The sequence below is a fragment of the Sitophilus oryzae genome, unplaced genomic scaffold (assembly GCF_002938485.1).
Source record: "Sitophilus oryzae breed Bouriz unplaced genomic scaffold, Soryzae_2.0 scaffold_810_pilon_pilon, whole genome shotgun sequence".
NCBI classification, from domain to species: domain Eukaryota; kingdom Metazoa; phylum Arthropoda; class Insecta; order Coleoptera; family Curculionidae; genus Sitophilus; species Sitophilus oryzae.
Window position 1 is genome coordinate 2,873,983 of NW_022147429.1, and position 19,486 is coordinate 2,893,468.

The 19,486-nt window shown below is 33.7% G+C and overlaps 2 protein-coding genes across 4 annotated transcripts in view; one reads left to right on the forward strand and one right to left on the reverse strand.

Moving 5' to 3' along the window:
* LOC115889016 (histidine decarboxylase) overlaps positions 1-6,473 on the reverse strand; it is a 38,728-nt gene extending 32,255 nt beyond the window's left edge. Inside the window, exons 1-3 of the mRNA XM_030908916.1 lie at positions 6,417-6,473; positions 5,394-5,432; positions 2,941-3,227 (exon numbers count right to left, since the gene is read on the reverse strand). Of these exons, the coding sequence (XP_030764776.1) occupies positions 2,941-3,227; positions 5,394-5,421 (315 nt within the window). The 5' untranslated portion in view covers positions 5,422-5,432; positions 6,417-6,473. The remainder of the gene's footprint in view (positions 1-2,940; positions 3,228-5,393; positions 5,433-6,416) is intronic.
* A 5,491-nt stretch (positions 6,474-11,964) lies between these two features.
* LOC115888990 overlaps positions 11,965-19,486 on the forward strand; it is a 34,442-nt gene continuing 26,920 nt past the window's right edge. For 2 of the 3 annotated variants that reach the window (XM_030908895.1, XM_030908896.1), the window contains exons 1-2: positions 11,965-12,420; positions 15,902-16,052. In XM_030908895.1, the coding sequence (XP_030764755.1) occupies positions 12,002-12,420; positions 15,902-16,052 (570 nt within the window). In that variant the 5' untranslated portion in view covers positions 11,965-12,001. The remainder of the gene's footprint in view (positions 12,421-15,901; positions 16,053-19,486) is intronic. The other variant, XM_030908897.1, reaches the window with a different exon arrangement.

Genomic DNA, 19,486 nt, shown 5'->3' on the forward strand with positions numbered 1-19,486 from the left:
AAATGGGACGAAATATAATTAACAATAATAACAAGAAATCAGTGGGTGAAGACGAAATAATTGATATTAATAAATTTTATTAATATTGAAAAAAAAAGGTTAAACCTGCCCTTATCAGCCGCTATCACACACAATAAATATGTCTTTTGCCTCAGAGATATTCTCAAAAATGCTTAAGAATTCTTATATAAAACCATGTCACAAAAAAGTCAAAATGATGATCAATGTGAATTACAAACATCAGCAAATTTTTTGAAAAAATTCTACATGACGGATTATTGAACTTTATGGAACAGTTCCCACTGCTCTCTGATAAAAAAATGGCTTCAGAAAACATAAATCCACAATCACTTGAAAGCGCCATACACTCATTAAACAACAAAAACAAAACACTGGCCGTGAATTGGATTTGTTGTTGACTTTGGATTTGTCCAAAGAATTTGACAGTCTTAATTATCAAACACTTTGCGAAAAACTTGAAATGTATTGCTTTAAAATTAATAAAATCCTGCTTGGAGGGTCGAACTCAATTGGTCGAGAAAGAGATAGTTTTGGCAATATATATTTGGAAATCTCACAAAATTATAATTGGGCGTAGTATTTTACAAGGCTCTACACCGAAGCCATTATTATACGCCCTATTCACCAATGAACTTCCTTTTGTTCCACAAGAACATACCGTTCTATATGCCTATGACACCTCTAAATGTAGTTTTTAGTGAGAAATAATAAATTATTTTTAAGCAAAGCTACAAACTGTCGCTTCATGCCTTGCAAGTAAACTTTGTAGCAAATTATGTATCATTAAATGTTGCAAAAATGCAGTAGATGCTTTGTGGAAAACGAGGTAGCAATTCATTTGAAATGGTGTCAGATGAAAACAAGATTGTTCTACAGTTACATTAAAGTTTCTGTGTATACTTATACTACGTAAACAAAAAGATTATGTTGGAAGGCTCATATTTCTGACATTTCTGCGAGAATTACCAGATACTAGTATAGTTATAGTTTCAAAGTAATTACAAAAAATATTTTTGGGGGAAATTCAAATAACACTTCGAGAGTCTTAGTGATAGCGATGCATCAGAAATATTATGAAGCTTCATTATAGAAAAAGTTGTAAGAAAACATTAATTAAGAATACATATCTCGTGTTTCCTCACTTGTGAACATATTGTTGACGTTAATACGCTTTACACTATCTACTATAATTTTTTGTGTCCAGATTTGATATTTAATAGAGTAAACCAAAATTAACTTGCTATCATATAAAGTGTCAATTGGATTTCCAAGGCAGACTTGATCTTTTGAGCGAATTTTTAAAAAATCTAATTTTTTGGTGAATTTACATAATAATGAATAAAAATTAGATACCACCGTATAAATTATTTTTTGCTCTATCTAAGAGTATAAAAATTCAAAATGGCGGCCATAAGAAAACAAAAACTTGACTGTTGTTGTGCGAAATCTAGAAGGCTTAGAAATTTTCTGAAAATGGCATTTAATTGGCCGGGGTCAAAAATATAAAACTACCAACTTACGTTGCAATAGATACAATAGGTCTGAAGATATTCTCATTTAAAATAAACGCATTATTTTCATTTTTTTTACATAAATCCGAAACTAATCAAGATACCGGGGTTTTCTTCCTAGGTGTTTGTCAATCTTCTAATTACACAACTTTTGTCCCATTTAACCGAATTCCTATCTCTTGTAGTTTCTGAGATGCCAGTGTTCAGCATCGAAATTGTCACCACCCTATCTATACAGGGTGTTTCAAAACAAATGCGAAAAACTTCAGGGGGTGATTCCTTGTTCAAAATAAAGTGTAGTTTGCTTCATAAACGTTGGGTCAAAAGTCAACCATTAGGGAGATATCGCGGAACAAAGATGGCGGAAAAATAATGTTCTTATTTCTTATCTTGAAAACAAAAAGAGATAGACTAATGAAATTTTATGGAAGCATTACTGTTATGAAAACACACTTTCTGGTAATTTTTTCACTTTTTTAAAATGAGTGGAAGGGGTTGAAAACGAAATTTAAAGAAAAATCTTATCAAACACATGCAAAAAAATTAATTTGGATATTTTAGTTTGTTTAGAAACTTTTTTATCTCTTGTATTTTTTTTATAAAACTCACCGATTTGAAATTAAAAAATAAAATGTAAAGCATTACATGTCAGAACTAAAAATATTTTTAGATTAAGAATCTAGTGATAATAATGATAATAATAATAATCTAGATAATAACGTATTGCAGTAGGGTAATGTCAAATAAAATAATAGAAACATCCTAAAAAGTGACAGCGGCCGACTAGATTTTTTCTAAAAAAATTACAGCTGCCCACTAGATTCTTTATCTAAAAAATGTTTTTGTCCTGACATGTAATGCTTTACATTTTATTTTTTATTTCAAATCGGTGAGTTTTATCAAAAAACACAAGAGATAAAAAGTTTCTAAATAAACTAAACTATCAAAATTAATTTTTTTGCATGTGTTTGATAAGATTTTTCTTTAAATTTCATTAACAAGATTGATAGGGGTAGTTTATTTCAACCTCTTCCACTCATTTTAAAGAAGTGAAAAATTACCAGAAAGTGTGTTTTCATAACAGTAATGCTTCCGTAAAATTTCATTAGTCTATCTCTTTTCGTTTTCAAGATAAAAAATAAAAACATTATTTTTCCGCCATCTTTGTACTGCGATATCTCCCTAATGGTTGACTTTTGACCCAACGTTTATAAAGCAAACTACCCTTTATTTTGAACAAGGAATCACCCCCTGAAGTTTTTCGCATTTGTTTTGAAACACCCTGTATATACATTTCATGAGCAGGGCTGCAGTTAGTATCGCATTAATGAAGATAAAATGTGTGAGCAATAGACCATTCTACTAGTATTAATCCATCAAACTTAATATATTTTTAATGTTACATTACCCAGGTGAATCCTATACAATTGATGGCGTTGCTGATCATCTCGCCCAGCATAGAAGGGTAGCTGGTCAGAGCAGGGAAATAGGCGTGCATATGAGGACTTTGCCAATGAGTAACTCCCGGCATGATAACTTTTTCCAAATCTTTAAATATGTTGTCCCATGATTCTCCTTTCAGCGGGGCAGAATCGGGGATTAATTCCCTGATGAATCCAGGTTTTTTGTCTGGAAACACTCGGCGTTCTCTGATGTTTTCCAGATAATCAGCGATGTAATCTATCACTTCCTTTCCTGTAATGAAGGTGAAAAAAATTACTTTTTCTTAAAGTCTTCAGTTCCTATCTACTTCATCATCGTTCTACATTCTACGTAAAATAATCCTGGTGTAAATGTTTATACCACAAACAAAACAGCGTTTTATTGTCATCATTTTGTCAATTATTTACATTACTGGTAGATAAAAATGGAAAAGGCCTGCATTTGCATTATCCAGATTCTTTTTTCCTAATTATCGGTGTTCACTAAGTATAAAATCACGTTAATACAATATGAAAAATAATTTTCATTGTAGCAGCGCCGTGCAGTCCATGGAAGCGGGGGAAGCACCGCTTCAGTAAACTTTTTAAAGATTTAAAAATTAAATAGTTAAACGTTAATAATACTGTTATTTTATAACAAAAGATTAATTTTATTTGTTAAAATTATTTATTTGAAACCTTACAAAAACGTAGTAAATTTAATTAGCCTTTTACTGCATGGATGCGCGCCTGGAAATCGCCGCCGGTCGCCTATCCCTTCTTCATGTAGGTGTTATTGACCTCGAACGCAAACGACAAATTTAAGCCGGAAAATCGCGCACAGTTACTAGCCACGGCAGCGAACTTTCGGTCGCCTTCCGCGACTTTTAATTTATCGGGACGGGTGCGGTTGCGATTTTATAGGTAATATTGTATTTTTTTCGGATTTAACTTAGTGTTTACTGCTTCGTTCGTAATGGAAGGTCAAGAAAGACAAGCTTCTGCTTCTGCTAGTGTGGACAATAATTTAGACTGTGTTTGTGTTGTATGTGTGTTATTAAAAAAGGGATTTTCTAGTCAGAACTTCCAAGACCGCTTAAGGAATGTTGTCATTTGACTGGTTTTGCATTTTTACCGTACAGTTTTAATTAAAAATACATGCAGTTTTTCTTAAATTACTTAAAATGGGCTTGCTCAAATTTGGCATGTCCATTAAGCATAGGCAGACTCGAAAAAATATGAACGACTTAGCTGTAAAATTAATAGGGGAGCCAATATTTGAACAGTTCAAAACTTGCAAGGAATTTCCTATGTTTCAAACGACGATGCCTCACCCTGTATATCTATTGTATACGCTTCTTATAGATATGTTATATTACAAAATTGTTATAGTCCTTTTTTGGTTTTATATGGATATGTTGTTTTGTAGCACGTAATAATTTATAAAATGTTATCTTATACAGTATGTCCCCGGATTGTATTTACAAGATGAAAAACTTTTTTATTATTGGTATTTTGAAAAAAAAGGAATTCTTTATAAAAATGTTTGCTTGTTCTAAAATGGTTAATCCCGTTTATACTTTTCCAAATTTTCATACCGTTTTAGAGAAAATTAGAAGAAAAAACATGAAAATAGGGTTGAATTTAATTTAATTTAAATAAAAAGGCGTTTCTATGGTAATATAATTTGGATTTCATTCTTTGATAGATGGTTATTATAAATTTTGATTAACATTATATTTTTTTGCTGTTGTTAAAGTGTCACGTTATCCGATAACTCCTATCACCCTTTCCGTAGCATTGAACTAAATAAAATGTATGCTTCTTTAACATTTTAAAACGGTAAAAAATATGACGTTAATTAATATTCTACCAACAACAGTCTATCAAAGAATGAAAACTAAATTATATTACCATAGAAACGCGCTGTGATTTTTAAAACTATGTTTTTTTCTAATTTTCTCTAAAACAGTATGGAAATTTGGAAAAGTGTAAACAGTATTAACTATTTTTGAACAAGCAAAAATTTTTTATGAAAAATGCATTTTTCTCAAAATGTCAATAATAAAAAGGTTTTTCCTCTTGTAAAGACAATCTGGGGACATACTCTAGTTGGTTACACAAACATTACAGAATCTATTTTGCTACTTGGGTAAGGCAATTTTACTATATTTGTATCATACCGATATATTGTCATACAAATAAAATCTAACAAACTGCACAATAAAGAAACATAAATTCCCATAGAAAAGAAATCGTCAGCTACATAAAGCTTCATATAGGATCAAAAAACTCTAAACGTCAATTTGAAGAAAATACAGTTCAATAACATGCAAATATCTTTTCATTCGCTTCTTCAACATTTTCAATAATGTTACATACCTACTGAATGTGGAACACTATTAGAAAATGTAATGGTTTGTTATAAATTTATTATTACCTTTTGTCCTAAATTCTTCACTATCCATTACTTTCCCACCTATAAAAAACAAAGATTGTAATATTATACCACCTGATATTAATGCCATTATCTGATTATGTCTGACGTCCTCTTTACTTTAATTTAATTTATTACAAATCAATTCAATCAAATGACGACGAAATAACACTATGACGAAGAAAACTTAAATTTTAATTATAAAATTGTTTGTTTAAAATTTATTGCTTGAATGATATTAAGAATTCCATTAACAAGAACAACTAGGCTCAAACAAAAGATGCTACTAGACAATAATTTGATGTGGTAAATGAGCGTGAACAAGAGCGAAAACAGAATATGGAAGAAATATTTGGCAAATGATTGTGTTAATTAAATAAATTTCCAATATTTTTTCATAAATTATATGGTTTTTAATATGTTATTAAATGTTTGAATGGAAAATTAGATGCCAAAAAGGGGAAAAAATGTAACTAAAATAGTTTAGATTTTTTTTTATTAGAATATTTGTAATGCGATATAGATAATGTGGAAATTGATAAATTAAAAAATAATAATTAGTTTTTTTTCCTTTCAGTATGTTAATATATTCTTTATTTATTGAAAGGTATTAAGCCAGTATTTTTTTGAAAAAATACGAGAATTTAGAAACAAAACACTAAAATAAATATTTATATAAATTGCCCATCTACAGTGAATGATGAGGTTAAGCAAATATATTGCATGGCACATAAATTTAAATCAGATATTAATTTTATTGGTATAAATAAAAACAGTACATCTCAACTATTAATAGATAAGAAAAATATACACAAATACAAAATAAATTATATAATAATCGATTATTACTTAATATTATTTATAATTTATCAACATAGTAACAGATCCGAATAAATTAACAATATACTTCTAAAATTATTGTGCCAAAAAAATATTGAATACTGCAATTAGTATACATAAAAATATTAGGAATATTGAATTTATGTATTTATGTATAAAAAATATTTTAGTTAAAAATTGGGTTACCTTTTTGAAGGAAATATTTTTTAAACAACAGCACACAGTCACAGCGAATCACTGAAGCCAAACAGCAAAAAGCAAACGAGCAACAAGTTGTAGCTGCGTCCTTTTATATAGGGCTTCCTCCTCCAGGAAAAATCGGAATTAATAGGATTTTTTCCTCAATAAGTCCAAGCGATAAAAGGGGGGAATGAAACAATACAATAGGTTTTTTTTTTAGTTTAGGTTTACCATTTTAAATAGTTTACCAATATACAGGGTGTTCCTTAATAGCATGCTAATATTTAAGGGGATCATTTTTGTGCCTATTAAAAAAACATACTTCGTATGAAAGTTTCCTGAAAGTCTTAACTTTTGCGATAGAAGGTGGAATTTTTTTCTAAAAAAACGATTTATTATAATAACTCTATGTTATACAGTATGTCTCCGGATTGTCTTTACAAGATAAAAAACTTTTTTATTATTGACATTTTGAGATAAACGCATGCGCCAGAAATAATTTGCTTGTTCTATAATGGTTAATCCCAATTATTATACTTTTCCAAATTTCCCCAATTTTTCCAAAAACACCCCGTATAATGTTATATATTTATCGGAGTACACCTCCACCTGTGAATACCTGAAAAATAGTGAAACTCATGTCATAAGTTTAGTTATCAATGATTTGTAATTTTGAAATGGTATTTTAAATAAAAATAGTTAGTACAGTGGTTTAGTACACTTTATATATCTATAAACCCCCCAAGAAACATAAAAGTGGTGTCAGAAGTGGGATAGATATATAAACTCGTGAAAGTGCAACATAGAAACGAAATCTACGAACGCCAACGCAACCTCGTCAAACTTCGTGCTCAAATACAGACATCGCCACTTTGGTAAGTCTCCTGTTTATAAACATTGTTAAAAATGGCTCAAGTAACACCAGAATTACTCCAACAACTATCGGAATTAATTGCCAATGCCATACGACAGTCTCAAATACCTGGTCCAACAGAACAAACGTCATCAGCACAGCCTCGACCACCCCAATTCTCCATGCAAGCGTATCGCGCTGCCGACGGAACTTCAATCACGGACTACTTTACACGGTTCACCTGGGCGCTCAATCTGAGTAAAATCCCTGAAGAACAGCATTCTCATTATGCACGTGTCTATATGGGTTCTGAGCTCAACGATGCCTTAAGATCCTTGTCAGTCCTGAAGATCCAGAATATTTAACATATACTCAAATTCAAACGAAACTTACTGTTCATTTCGACGCAACACGCAATAAGTTTGCTGAAAGTATCAAATTTCGAAGCATCATGCAAAACCAGGAGAATCCATTGCTAGTTTTACCTTAAGACTGCGACAAGCTGCAACCTATTGTGAATATGAAGCATTCCTCGACAGAATGTTGATTGAACAAATGCTCGCAGGTCTAGAGTCAAGAGAAATGTGTGACGAAATTATCGCAAAGAAGCCAGAGAACTTCACCGCTGCATACGAAATTGCCTACGCACTCGAAGCCACTCGAAACACTGCTGACGAAGTAAAGACTGCTGTCGTCAAACCAGATACAACGAACAAGATTGGATACGAAAAACCTCCATCTCGAAAGAATGGTAATCAGCGACCAAACAGTTCATCAACACGCCGATACCAGAAATCACCAAATCAAGCAAGGTATCACCAAACAAATGAGACATCCAAAGACAATCAGCCAGTATGCTCAGGTTGTGGTGAAAATCACCCTCGAAGTCAGTGCAGATTCCTCAACGCCAACTGTCTCAAGTGTGGAAAGAAGGGACACATCAGCAAGGTATGTCGATCGAAGACAACACGGGGTACAAATCTTGTCACTGAAGATAAACCAGCAGAAAACATTGATGTCGTGCAGCATCTCAGTAAACTAGAGGTAATTGGTACAATCAAGTCATCACCAAAGAAACTGATTGATGTCAACATAGAGGGAACCACTGTCAAAATGGAACTTGACACCGGCGCTCCATGCTCTATCATAGCCAAATTAAAAGTAGCTACAATCAAACCAGAGTTTATAGAGTTTCAATTTGGTGAATATCTCAGTGGTGGACGAATCACTCGATTTGATCTTCGTGGTATCATTGGAGTGTGAGGTGTATTCTCTGGTATCACTGGAGGTTCTAGTTCACGAATTGATGTTCTGGTAGCTGGTACAATTGGTGGTTCTTCATAGTATCGAATATGGCGTTGACGATCATTTGTTGGCACTTCTATTGCTCCTTGAAATATTCTTATTTGGTCAATATGACGTCTTATTTGTTTATCTTCATAGTTGATTTCATAGTGGAGATCACCTGTTCGTTTAGAAATTGTGCCAGGGAGCCATTTATCGAGCTTCTGGTTTCCAGATAGGAAATACACTCTTTGTCCATCTTCCAAGGTGCGAAAAGTTGATTGCATTGCAGCTCGTTGTTTTTCCAACACTTTCGTTGATATATCATCAGGTCTCGTTAGATTAAGGCGAGTGCGAAGGTCTCGTCCTAAGAACAATTGAGCTGGGGACTGTCCTGTGGTGGAATGTGGTGCTTTGCAATATTGTCGAAGGAATTGGTTAAGATTACTCTGTAGTGTTGCTTTCGTAGTTTTCATTGTATATAGTCCGTCTTTCACTGTTTGCACATACCGTTCCGCTTGTCCATTTGTTGATGGATGATACGGTGCTGATAGTTTGTGGTATTTTACTTCACTATTCTTCAGAAAAGTCTTGAATTCTTCTGCAATGAATTGTCTACCGTTATCTGAAACAACAGTGATTGGTGTACCATATGCTGTGAAGAGGTTGTCCATAATAGCGATTGTTAAAGCTGCTGTGGTAAGAGTGGTAGGTTTTACTTCAACCCATTTACTGTAAGCGTCGACAACGATTAACAGCATCGTGTCGGCTACTGGACCTGCGTAATCAATATGAATACGTTCCCATGGTGCCTTTGGGTACTCCCAATGGTGGTCACGAAATTTGGGTGGATCATGCGCTTGTGTTGCACATGCGGTGCAAGACTTAGCAAGTTTCTATTTATTTTTAAAATACGTACCTAAGTATATTTTTAAATAACATAACCCTGCGCCTTAAATATTAAATCCATTATGTATCCATTTACATGACCCTTAAAAAACTTCCAGTATTCCTTAAAGTTTTAAATTCGCTCCAATTTAGAAAAAACTATAATTATTAGATATATACTATACTCACACGCTCAGCTATTTAACACAAGTGGACTGAGCAGACCAGTTTGCGCAGTTTAACCTGTACTACAGCCTAGCCTGTGGCATATAAACGCAATTTTATAGCACATACTTATCTGCGTACAATGAAGTGAGTACTGCACTCACATCACCACATTTTCTCCATTGAAAATAGCCTCCCGAGATACACTTCTGTCTTGCACTTTACTCGCTTGTGCAATAAAAAAAACAAGGGATTTTCTACAGTCTTTGAGCGACATCTTGCCTTGCAGTATATGATGTAGGTGTCGCTTAAAGTTGCTAAACTGCAGAGTAAACTGATTAGTTCTGAAGATGCTCTGTTGGCTGGAATATGAATGTAATGTATTTTGGGGGAACTCAGCATTTTCTTGATGTATGCTTTGCGGAACATCACAAACGTACATACATACATACAGCCGTTACTCGCTGACGAGTATTCTACACACATAAAGAAGATCGTCACGCAAGGCGTTTTCTTTCATGAGCTTTTCTGTGACTGAAAAGCCCGATACGTGATGTTATCTGCCTACCGCACTCCGGACATTCAAAAATCTCATTGCTTTGTTGCCTCTTTACTTTTTGGTTGCCGCTGTTAACTGAGTTTACAACCCTTCTCCATTGAGTTCTATTGTGAGCTGCATTTTCCTACTCATTCTGCATATTAATTCCCTTTAAATTTTCGTGGAAAATGTCCTTGTATCTTTTCAGTTGTCCACCCGGCCTCCTCTTACCGTCTACAAGCTCACCGTAAATCAGAGATTTTGGTATGCGGTTTTCTTGCATTCTGCATACGTGACCAGCCCATCTTAAGCGGGATTTTGTGACCATGACTTCAATACTCTCGCAGTTAGCTTTTTCAAGGACCGATACGTTTGAGACATGATGGAACCACCGGACCCTTAAGAGTTGTCTAAGGTGTCTCTGTTGCAACTTGTTTAATGCGTTCATGTGTCGGCGATAAGGCACCCAGATTTCGCTCCCATATAACATGGTGGGAATTATAATTGCTCGGTATACTGCAAGTTTTGTTTTTGTACTCAAGTCATGATTGTAGAAAACCCTGTCTTTTAATTTCCAGAATTACCTTGAGGCGCTACTAATCCTGTGCTGAATTTCAGAGTCAATATTGGCCTTTTCCGAAATCAAACTGCCAAGGTAATTGAATTCCGCCACATATTCCAATAGTTCTTCTCCGATTTTTATAGCATTGTTGTGATCTTCCGGGGGAGTGCACATGATTTTAGTTTTGTCGATGTTTAGCTTAAGGCCCAAAGCCTCGTATGTACAGATATATGTGTTCAACATTTCTTGTAATTGTTGTACCGTGTTTGCAACTAGAGCGAAGTCATATACACGAACGTATACACGATCACAAACGTATACACGTGCAGACGTATCAGAAGTTAAATGATAAATTTAACATAGTACTTTTTTGGTTCTTTTTTGTCTGTCAAACCCTTATTCCAAGGTTTATAAAATAACAAATACTTGAGTTATAACAACGAATAAAACAAAGTAAAACTTTTATTTTTATTACCAATTGTATTTAAGAACCGCATGCAAGTACTTTCTATTATATAGATAATATTTTCTTTTCAACTTAAAATAGTAGAATGTAGAATGTTTAGGAGGGAGATTAATCACAGCGACCTTGCAGATCTAATGTTTCCCTTTCTTGAGTTATAACGAGTTAAAACTCATCATACAGTCTCGGGGTTTTGACAAAAGCCAGTATCTGAGACGGCTCCACAGAGGCCAGCTCCCCATCTCCAACATCAGCCGTACCAAAGTGCAGTATGGCACGAACGGTTGTCGTCTTGGCGCACTCAGTAATACAGTGTTCTGGTGTTTCCCCATTTTCCCTACAGAATCTGCATTCGCCGTTGTTATTCAGCTTCAAACTACTGAGGTATTCGTTGAAGAGACAATGTCTTTTTAGTGACAATCTAAAGATTAACTTAAATCAAGGATAATCTTTAATTTTTTTTTCGGTCGTAAATTCTGAGAAACTTTGTGCAGAAATGAGTGTAGACCGTTGGAGGATTCCCATTACCAGTTACGATTTGAGTCTTCCAAGTTCTTGAGTTCCGCTTAAATAGTTTCCGCTTGGAAAGCAGAACGGTTCTGATCCAGTTAGTGGAGTGTTCGATCCTTTTCTAGCTAATCGTCTACTTTTTCATTGCACACTAAATGTAATCGAATTGAAAAAAGTGGAAGAATCTGAAAGTCTAGTTCAAAGAATATACCGAAAAGTATAATTTTAATTTTGCGAGAATTCACCCATAATTCACCGTTGACAACCAATATGTCAATTTGACAATTTTAAGTATATTTACACTTAAAGCTTTAAGTAAGATTTTATAATGGCCTTTGTAAGCCTTATTTTTACTGCTCTTCGTTTAAAAAGTCTCCAGAAAACACTAGTCGAAGAAAAACTAGAAGCATTAAAAGTTGACCGTAAAGAACAAGACAAAGTAAAATTTCGTTTCAGACATATCGGTGTTGATATTCGAGTTGCTGTAAAGAATTTCTTCAAAAGAATATTTAAATGCCCGGAAGAATCTCGTGTTCACCAAACTTGTTACAAATTACAGCACGAGGGAAGCTGTGAAAACTATACTTTGAAAAGCGTATTTGGTTTTCTTGGAGGAGTTCTTTTGACGTATCTTTTGTATTTCTTCTTTATATTTCAGTTAAACGTTAAATTAACTAGTGCCACTGTAATTTGTTCTCTGTTAGGATGTATTTTAACCGTTGGTTTAGCGTTCAGTTCAAATGTTAGGTAAGTGCAAATTGTTTTTATTTAACATATTAATAATATTAGGCCAGTCGGTACGTCGTTTTAAATAGGCCTAGGTGGAAATAATTAGGGGCAAGCTGAATTATTTTTTATTTTCTTTGTTTTGATATACTGAATGATATATTCAATTGGCACGGTCTGTCGATCCCGGATTTGGCCGCCATTTTGAAAAAAATCGATATAAAAACTACATTTTTATGGATTTTTTAAAATATCTCGGTCTGGGTGCATTGTAGAAAAAAAATGCAGGTAACCAAAAATAAAGCAAATTAAATTCTCTACAAAAAAGGTTCTATTAATTATTCTTGTAAACTTATCAGTTTTAAAGTTATAGCAATTAGCATCTAAGGTGTATTAGCCGACCATACCAACTACACAGAATATATAGGCGTAGCTAGATATTCTGTGGCAACAGGTATGGTAAGCTTACTTACTAACAACTTTAATAAACATGTTGTTCCAAAATGGTATTTTTCCAAAATGTCTTAAGACGGCAATAATCATTCCACTGCACAAAGGAGGAGACAAAGATGAAGCTTCTAACTATCGCCCAATTGCACTCCTTCCAACGCTATCTAAGATCATAGAAAGGTTGGTTAAAAACAGGCTGGTATCTTTTCTGTTTAAGTACAAAATACTTACTGAATATCAATTTGGATTTCTAAGCAACAAGTCCACAAATGACGCTATGTTTTCCCTCCTTAATAAAGTTTACTCCAGCCTAAACAACCATCATTCTACAGCAACAATTTTCTGTGATTTTTCTAAGGCGTTCGATTGTGTAAATCATAAGATCCTAATTAATAAACTGCAGCACTATGGGTTCAGGGGATCATCTCTCGAATGGTTTAAGTCGTATCTGAGCAACAGGAGTCAACTTGTGAGGGTGGTACCACGTTGTCTTCTAGCAAGCCAATAGAATGTGGAGTACCACAAGGCTCAGTACTAGGCCCTATTTTGTTTCTTCTTTTTATTAACGACATTGCTAACATAAACATCAGTGGCAAAATATGTCTTTTTGCGGACGACACTAGCTTCACTTGGAGCAACAAGGACATCGCGGCACTTCATAGGATTATATCAAATGACTTAATCACCATTAAATCTTGGTGCGATTCGAACCTCCTGAGTCTCAACATTTCTAAAACTAAGGCTTTGTCGTATAAAAACTCGTTGCAGCCTTTTGTACTTGACAACACCACCATTGACGTCGTAAAATCCGTAAAATTCTTAGGGCTTGTTGTGGACAATTCTCTGAAATGGGACATACATATCGAAGCTTTGTCGAAAAAATTGAGCTCTGCCTGTTTTGCATTAAGGTCTGTTTCTAAGGAGCTTAACTTGTCAGTGGCTAGAACTGTTTATTATGCACTTTTTGAGTCGCACCTCAGGTATGCCCTTCCATTCTGGGGTACGTGTTGTGCGGCTCAATTTGACCGCATTTTCAAGCTCCAGAAGAGAGCTGTTCGATATTCACTGGGACTAAACAGCAGAACTCATTGCCGGGGCTTTTTTAGAGAATTAAAAATATTGACTCTTCCTTCCTTATTTATATTTGAATCCGTTTGCCTAATACGTAAACATGTATCAGCTTCTCAAGAAAGGCCATCTCACACTTATCCACTCAGGAACGCGGAGCAAGATCTTTATCTACCTACCCCACGCTCAGAGTTAGTTAAAAGTTCAATATTATACAACTCGAAAAAAATGCACAATCACCTGCCATTTGAAATCAAATCCATAACATCATTTTTTTCATTTCGCAAAGCATTGAACTCTTATTTACTAGACAAGGCTTTCTACGCCGTAAATGAATTATATTTGAATTGAAAATCGAATTTGATCTTGAAAACACTGGTCTAATGTTTGCTATTGCTATATTTACTAATGACATAGAAATTAATTTATTTAGAGGTCATTGATATTTTGCTATAAACTGGCTAAATATTTTTGAATATTGTTTTAATTTTTTTTGTTCTTTGACATTGTAAACATTTATATATGTTTATTTTAACAATAAGACTGACAATATTATTTGTATAATGTTTTGTATTATCTTTTGTTTGTTTGTTTGTGTACCTTGTTTTTTTTTTACTTTGTTTGTTAGTTTACCTTTGTCCACAAATTGAAAAATGTTTTGACAATAAAGGCATTTATTTATTTATTTATTTATTTAAAAGCTATTAAGATCGGCAATTTTTTTTTAATTTCACTCAAAATGAGTTATTTGGGTCATAAATGACCTAAATACAAAATATTTTCATGGTGTCTGTCTGTCTGTCTGCCTGTCCGTCTGTAACACGATAACTCAAAAACCGCTAAACCGATTTTAACCAAATTTGGCACAAAAATACTGAGGCACCCAAGAATCTGGCCATTAGTTTTTGGTGGGGGTGGGGGGTTGGTAAGGCCGTAAAAATGGGAGGGGGTTAAAAATTTAAAAAAATCGTAACTCCAAAATTACAGTAGCTAGCGAAACGCGGTTTTCAATTTAAGATTGGGAATAATATTTTGCAACAAAATTTGTAATAACATCAAAATCAGTCAAAGTCGCAGTTTTTGAGATATTCCGTTTTCCGTATATAGTCCGTTTTTGAGAAAATCTGTGTGGAGAACTCCAAACTCCCATCGGACCCGACCCCAGGTGGCGGATAGGGGAAATAACCGCGGACCAAAATTGGAAAAATTCATTTACTTTGAAACTAAAAGAACTGCCTACCAACTTTTTATTAACATATTTTAGTATGGGCGGCTATACGTGCCTCTCGGCGCCAATTTTTTTTAAATACATCTTAATGTGCGCTAGTGTTAAATTTGATAATCGATCTATTCGACAACTGCGCGAGACGGCAGCCGGGGTGCGGTTAATTACGCAAACCAGTTCGGGCGACTTTTAGTTTTAGCGTTTCATTATACTATTCCGAAGTAAGACACAAAGATTAGGATTAGGCATATAGGGGAAACCACTTAAAAAAAGTGCGCCGAGTGCTCTACCGACAGGTAGTGTGGAAACGAACACAAGAAAAACATAAATTTGTACTGGAAAATTATTCAAATTTACATAGAATCAGTTTCTCATATTAAATGAACCACAAGAAAATATATGCTTTGTATTTAAGTGCCTGTATCTCGTTAACCTGTTCATGCACGAAATCGGTGAATAGGACCTTTTTTGTAGAGAATTTAAATAGCTTTCTTTTTCGTCTCTTTCAAATTTTTTGTACAGTGCACCCAGACCAGAGTTATTAAAAAAAAACATAAAAATGTCATAATTTGACAGGATTTTCCAATATGGCGACCAAATCCGGGATCGATAGACCGTGCAAATTTAGTAGAGTATTCAACAAACCAAAACAAAGAGAATAAGTCTTATTGCAGTTTTCCCCTAATTCTTTCCACCTAAAACCACTTGTCGACTGGTCTATATGTCATTATTGTTCATTTATAATCATTGTTGTTATAGATGTATTGTTTTATTGACCTTACCTCAATTTTTTTCAAAGAGAGGAAGGCAAGCACTTTTGGCCTACGCTTTTGTCCTAGCTCTTACTGGACCTGCACAAAATACTTTAAATAATATGGGAATATTAAGTGAATCACTAGCCTGTGGACAGGTAAATACTGAATCTCACTCACATTTGAGCCGTTTACTGCAAAATTCGATTAACTCCATTTTCAGAAAATCTTAAATTTAAGTATAAAACCACTTGGTATATTTATTATCCAATTGAGAAATGGTAACCTCTGATGTTATAAATATAAAAAGTTATGAATATAGAAAGTGGTTTTACACGAAAATTTAAGATTTTTTAAAAAGTTGAGTTAATTGAATTGTGAAGTGAATGGCTATATAAGTAATTTATATAATAGTATATAGTTTTATTAGGAGTAAAAATGACACTTTTTTAAAAAGTAATTTTTACTCCGATTAGAACATAGCTATTTTTTAGCGCATATACGCACAAACAATAGCGCACAAAAAATAACGCACAAATAATTTTTTAAACAATTTCAAACGTCCCAAATAATACAAAAAGATTTAAAAGTCATACCCATAGATAAATGAAACAAGTTTAGATTGGAAACTGCCCATAAGGACAATGTAAACACTATTTGGCGCTATTTTTGCAACGGTCGCGACCCAAAGCTTTTGATAATTTCGGAACGGTTCGGATTTTTCCGGAATTATATCGCCAAATATTATTTATTATTATTTTTTATATGAATTTTATCAATGAGAGCGGGTTAGATTTTGAAATATTTTATAATTTTTGAAGAAACTTTGACAAGAGATATGGGCAAGTAAATATTATTTCTGTTTGCGGTTTTTTTAGCAACTGCAAAATTTTGACGGGCATTCCAATCTAAATTTATCACTTTATGTCAGTTAATCTATACTAATACCGTATGATCGAATAAAAACGGCGTCAGAGATGGCTATGAAATGAAGATCGCTGTCATTTTATATGTAAAATTATATTGGAAATGTCATCAATCGTCATTTCCAAGCCAACTGGACGCCATTTTTTTTCGATCAAACGGTATATAAAATCCTTAAGTGATACTGATTAATCACGATCCTGCTCAAGCCACTCAACGTAAGAAGCTCAATTTTTGCATACAGTTTGATTCTAGGGTGTAGAGGTTCGATAAGAAGGGATTTTTCGAAATTCCAGTTCCAAGAGGGTGAAACCACCCCTCAAATATTACAATATTGTTTATTTAAAAAACAGTCAAGTTTCCGAAAAAACGCTTAAACACGTATATTTTATTTTGTTGTTTTACATATTTTAAGATTTTTTATAAATATATACAGGGTGTTTCATAAAATATGACCATTGAGTTATCACGATTCTGCTTAAACTGCTTGACGATTAAAGCTGATTTTTGGCAAACGGATTGACTGTGGGGTGTAGAGGTTCGATAAGGAGGGGTTTGGTTTGGTTTGGTTTGGTTTGGTTTGGTCGAATCTCAAATTCCAAGAGGGTGTAACGCCCCTCAAATATTACAATATTTGTTATTTAAAAAACGCTTAGTCTTTCGGGAAAACGCTTGGACAAGCATAATTTATTTGTTTTGTATACATACTTTGAAATTTTTTAATAAATCTAAAAAAATTAAAAAATGAAATACAGGGTGTTCCAAAAAGTTGGGTAATTTCTTAACCACGATTCTGCTTAAACTGCTTGCCGTAAAAAGCTTATTTTTGGCAAACGGATTTTTCGAAAGTCAAAGTCCAACGAGATGAAACTACCTCTCAAATATTACCAAATTATATAATAATATCGCCATATTGTTTTTTCTCATGCTGACATAAATGTGAGAAAATTTTATCCAGTTTGTATGTTAATGGAAATTCTTGCTTTGCTTTATCATCACCATTACAAATGATTAATTCGACGCGAACGAAGTCGCTGGTATACTCTAGTATAATATATTTTGGTACTTTTATCAGTTATTCTGCTTAGGCGTAAAAGTGCTTTACTTTTATGCCTAGGCGTTAAAATGACTTTTTTATATTGTCAATCACGTCGCAAAAATTAATACTTTTGTGACGTTTGAAAAAAAAAACGTATTTTAAGTTTTATCGAGGTTTTTATAAATACATGCATAATAATTAACCATTTTGTGAGCCATGTTAATAAAGTATGTGGCTATAATATGATGCGTTTAAAATTAATGAGATTATTAAGTTCAGCCACTTATGTAAAACAACCAACTGGGATACTAGCTCTTATGATGTCGACACCTTCTATATAAATGTCGACATTTTCTATTTTCGTAAAAACATTAACCAGTCTAGCGTTCAAATCCTTTCCTCTTAGGCCTATAAAAAATAAGCATAATAAACCTTGGACCACTGTCTACGCATATCTTCTAAAAAAATGTTCAGTATCTCACTTAAAAAAATTCTCAGACAGTCTCTTCTTCCACAGTTACGTAAAACTATACAGAAAAATTTATCATAAGACTATAAGAGCCGCTAAGGACCTTTATTATAATAGGAGAATAGTCAATTCTGGTAATGTTGCTAAAGAAACATGGTCTATTGTGAATGAGTTGAGAAACAAACCTTTTCTTCGTCTAGCAATATCTCTACCTCACCTGAGAACCTTAACGATTACTTTGTAAATGTAGCGAAAAACTTAACTAATACCATATGTCCTCCTCATGATCCACTTTCTTATCTCTCTAATGATATTGTAAACTTACACAGTTTCTTTTTTTCGCCCGTAGTTTTAGAAGATTTTCGCAGTACAATTAATACCATCAAAAATAAATCCTCTTCTGGGACCGACGGGCTAACTTTAAAAATGTTTTCGAATCTGCCAGAAAGCACTCTGAATCACCTAACAACTTTAATAAACATGTCGTTCCAAAATGGTATTTTTCCAAAATGTCTTAAGACGGCAATAATCATTCCTCTGCACAAAGGAGGAGACAAAGATGAAGCTTCTAACTATCGCCCAATTGCACTTTTTCCAACGCTATCTAAGATCATAGAAAGGTTGGTTAAAAGAAGGCTGGTATCTTTTCTGTTTAAGTACAAAATACTTACTGAATATCAATTTGAATTTCTAAGTAACAAGTCCACAAATGACGCTATGTTTTCCCTCCTTAATAAAGTTTACTCCAGCCTAAACAACCATCATTCTACAGCAACAATTTTCTGTGATTTTTCTAGGGCGTTCGATTGTGTAAATCATAAGATCTTAATTAATAAACTGCAGCACTATGGGTTCCGGGGATCATCTCTCGAATGGTTTAAGTCGTATCTGAGTAACAGAAGTCAACTTGTGAGGGTGGATACCACGTTGTCTTCTAGCAAGCCAATAGAATGTGGAGTACCACAAGGCTCAGTACTAGGCCCTATTTTGTTTCTTCTTTTTATTAACGACATTGCTAACATAAACATCAGTGGCAAAATATGTCTTTTTGCGGACGATACTAGCTTCACTTGGAGCAACAAGGACATCACGGCACTTCATAGGATTATATCAAATGACTTAATGACTATTAAATCTTGGTGCGATTCGAACCTCCTGAG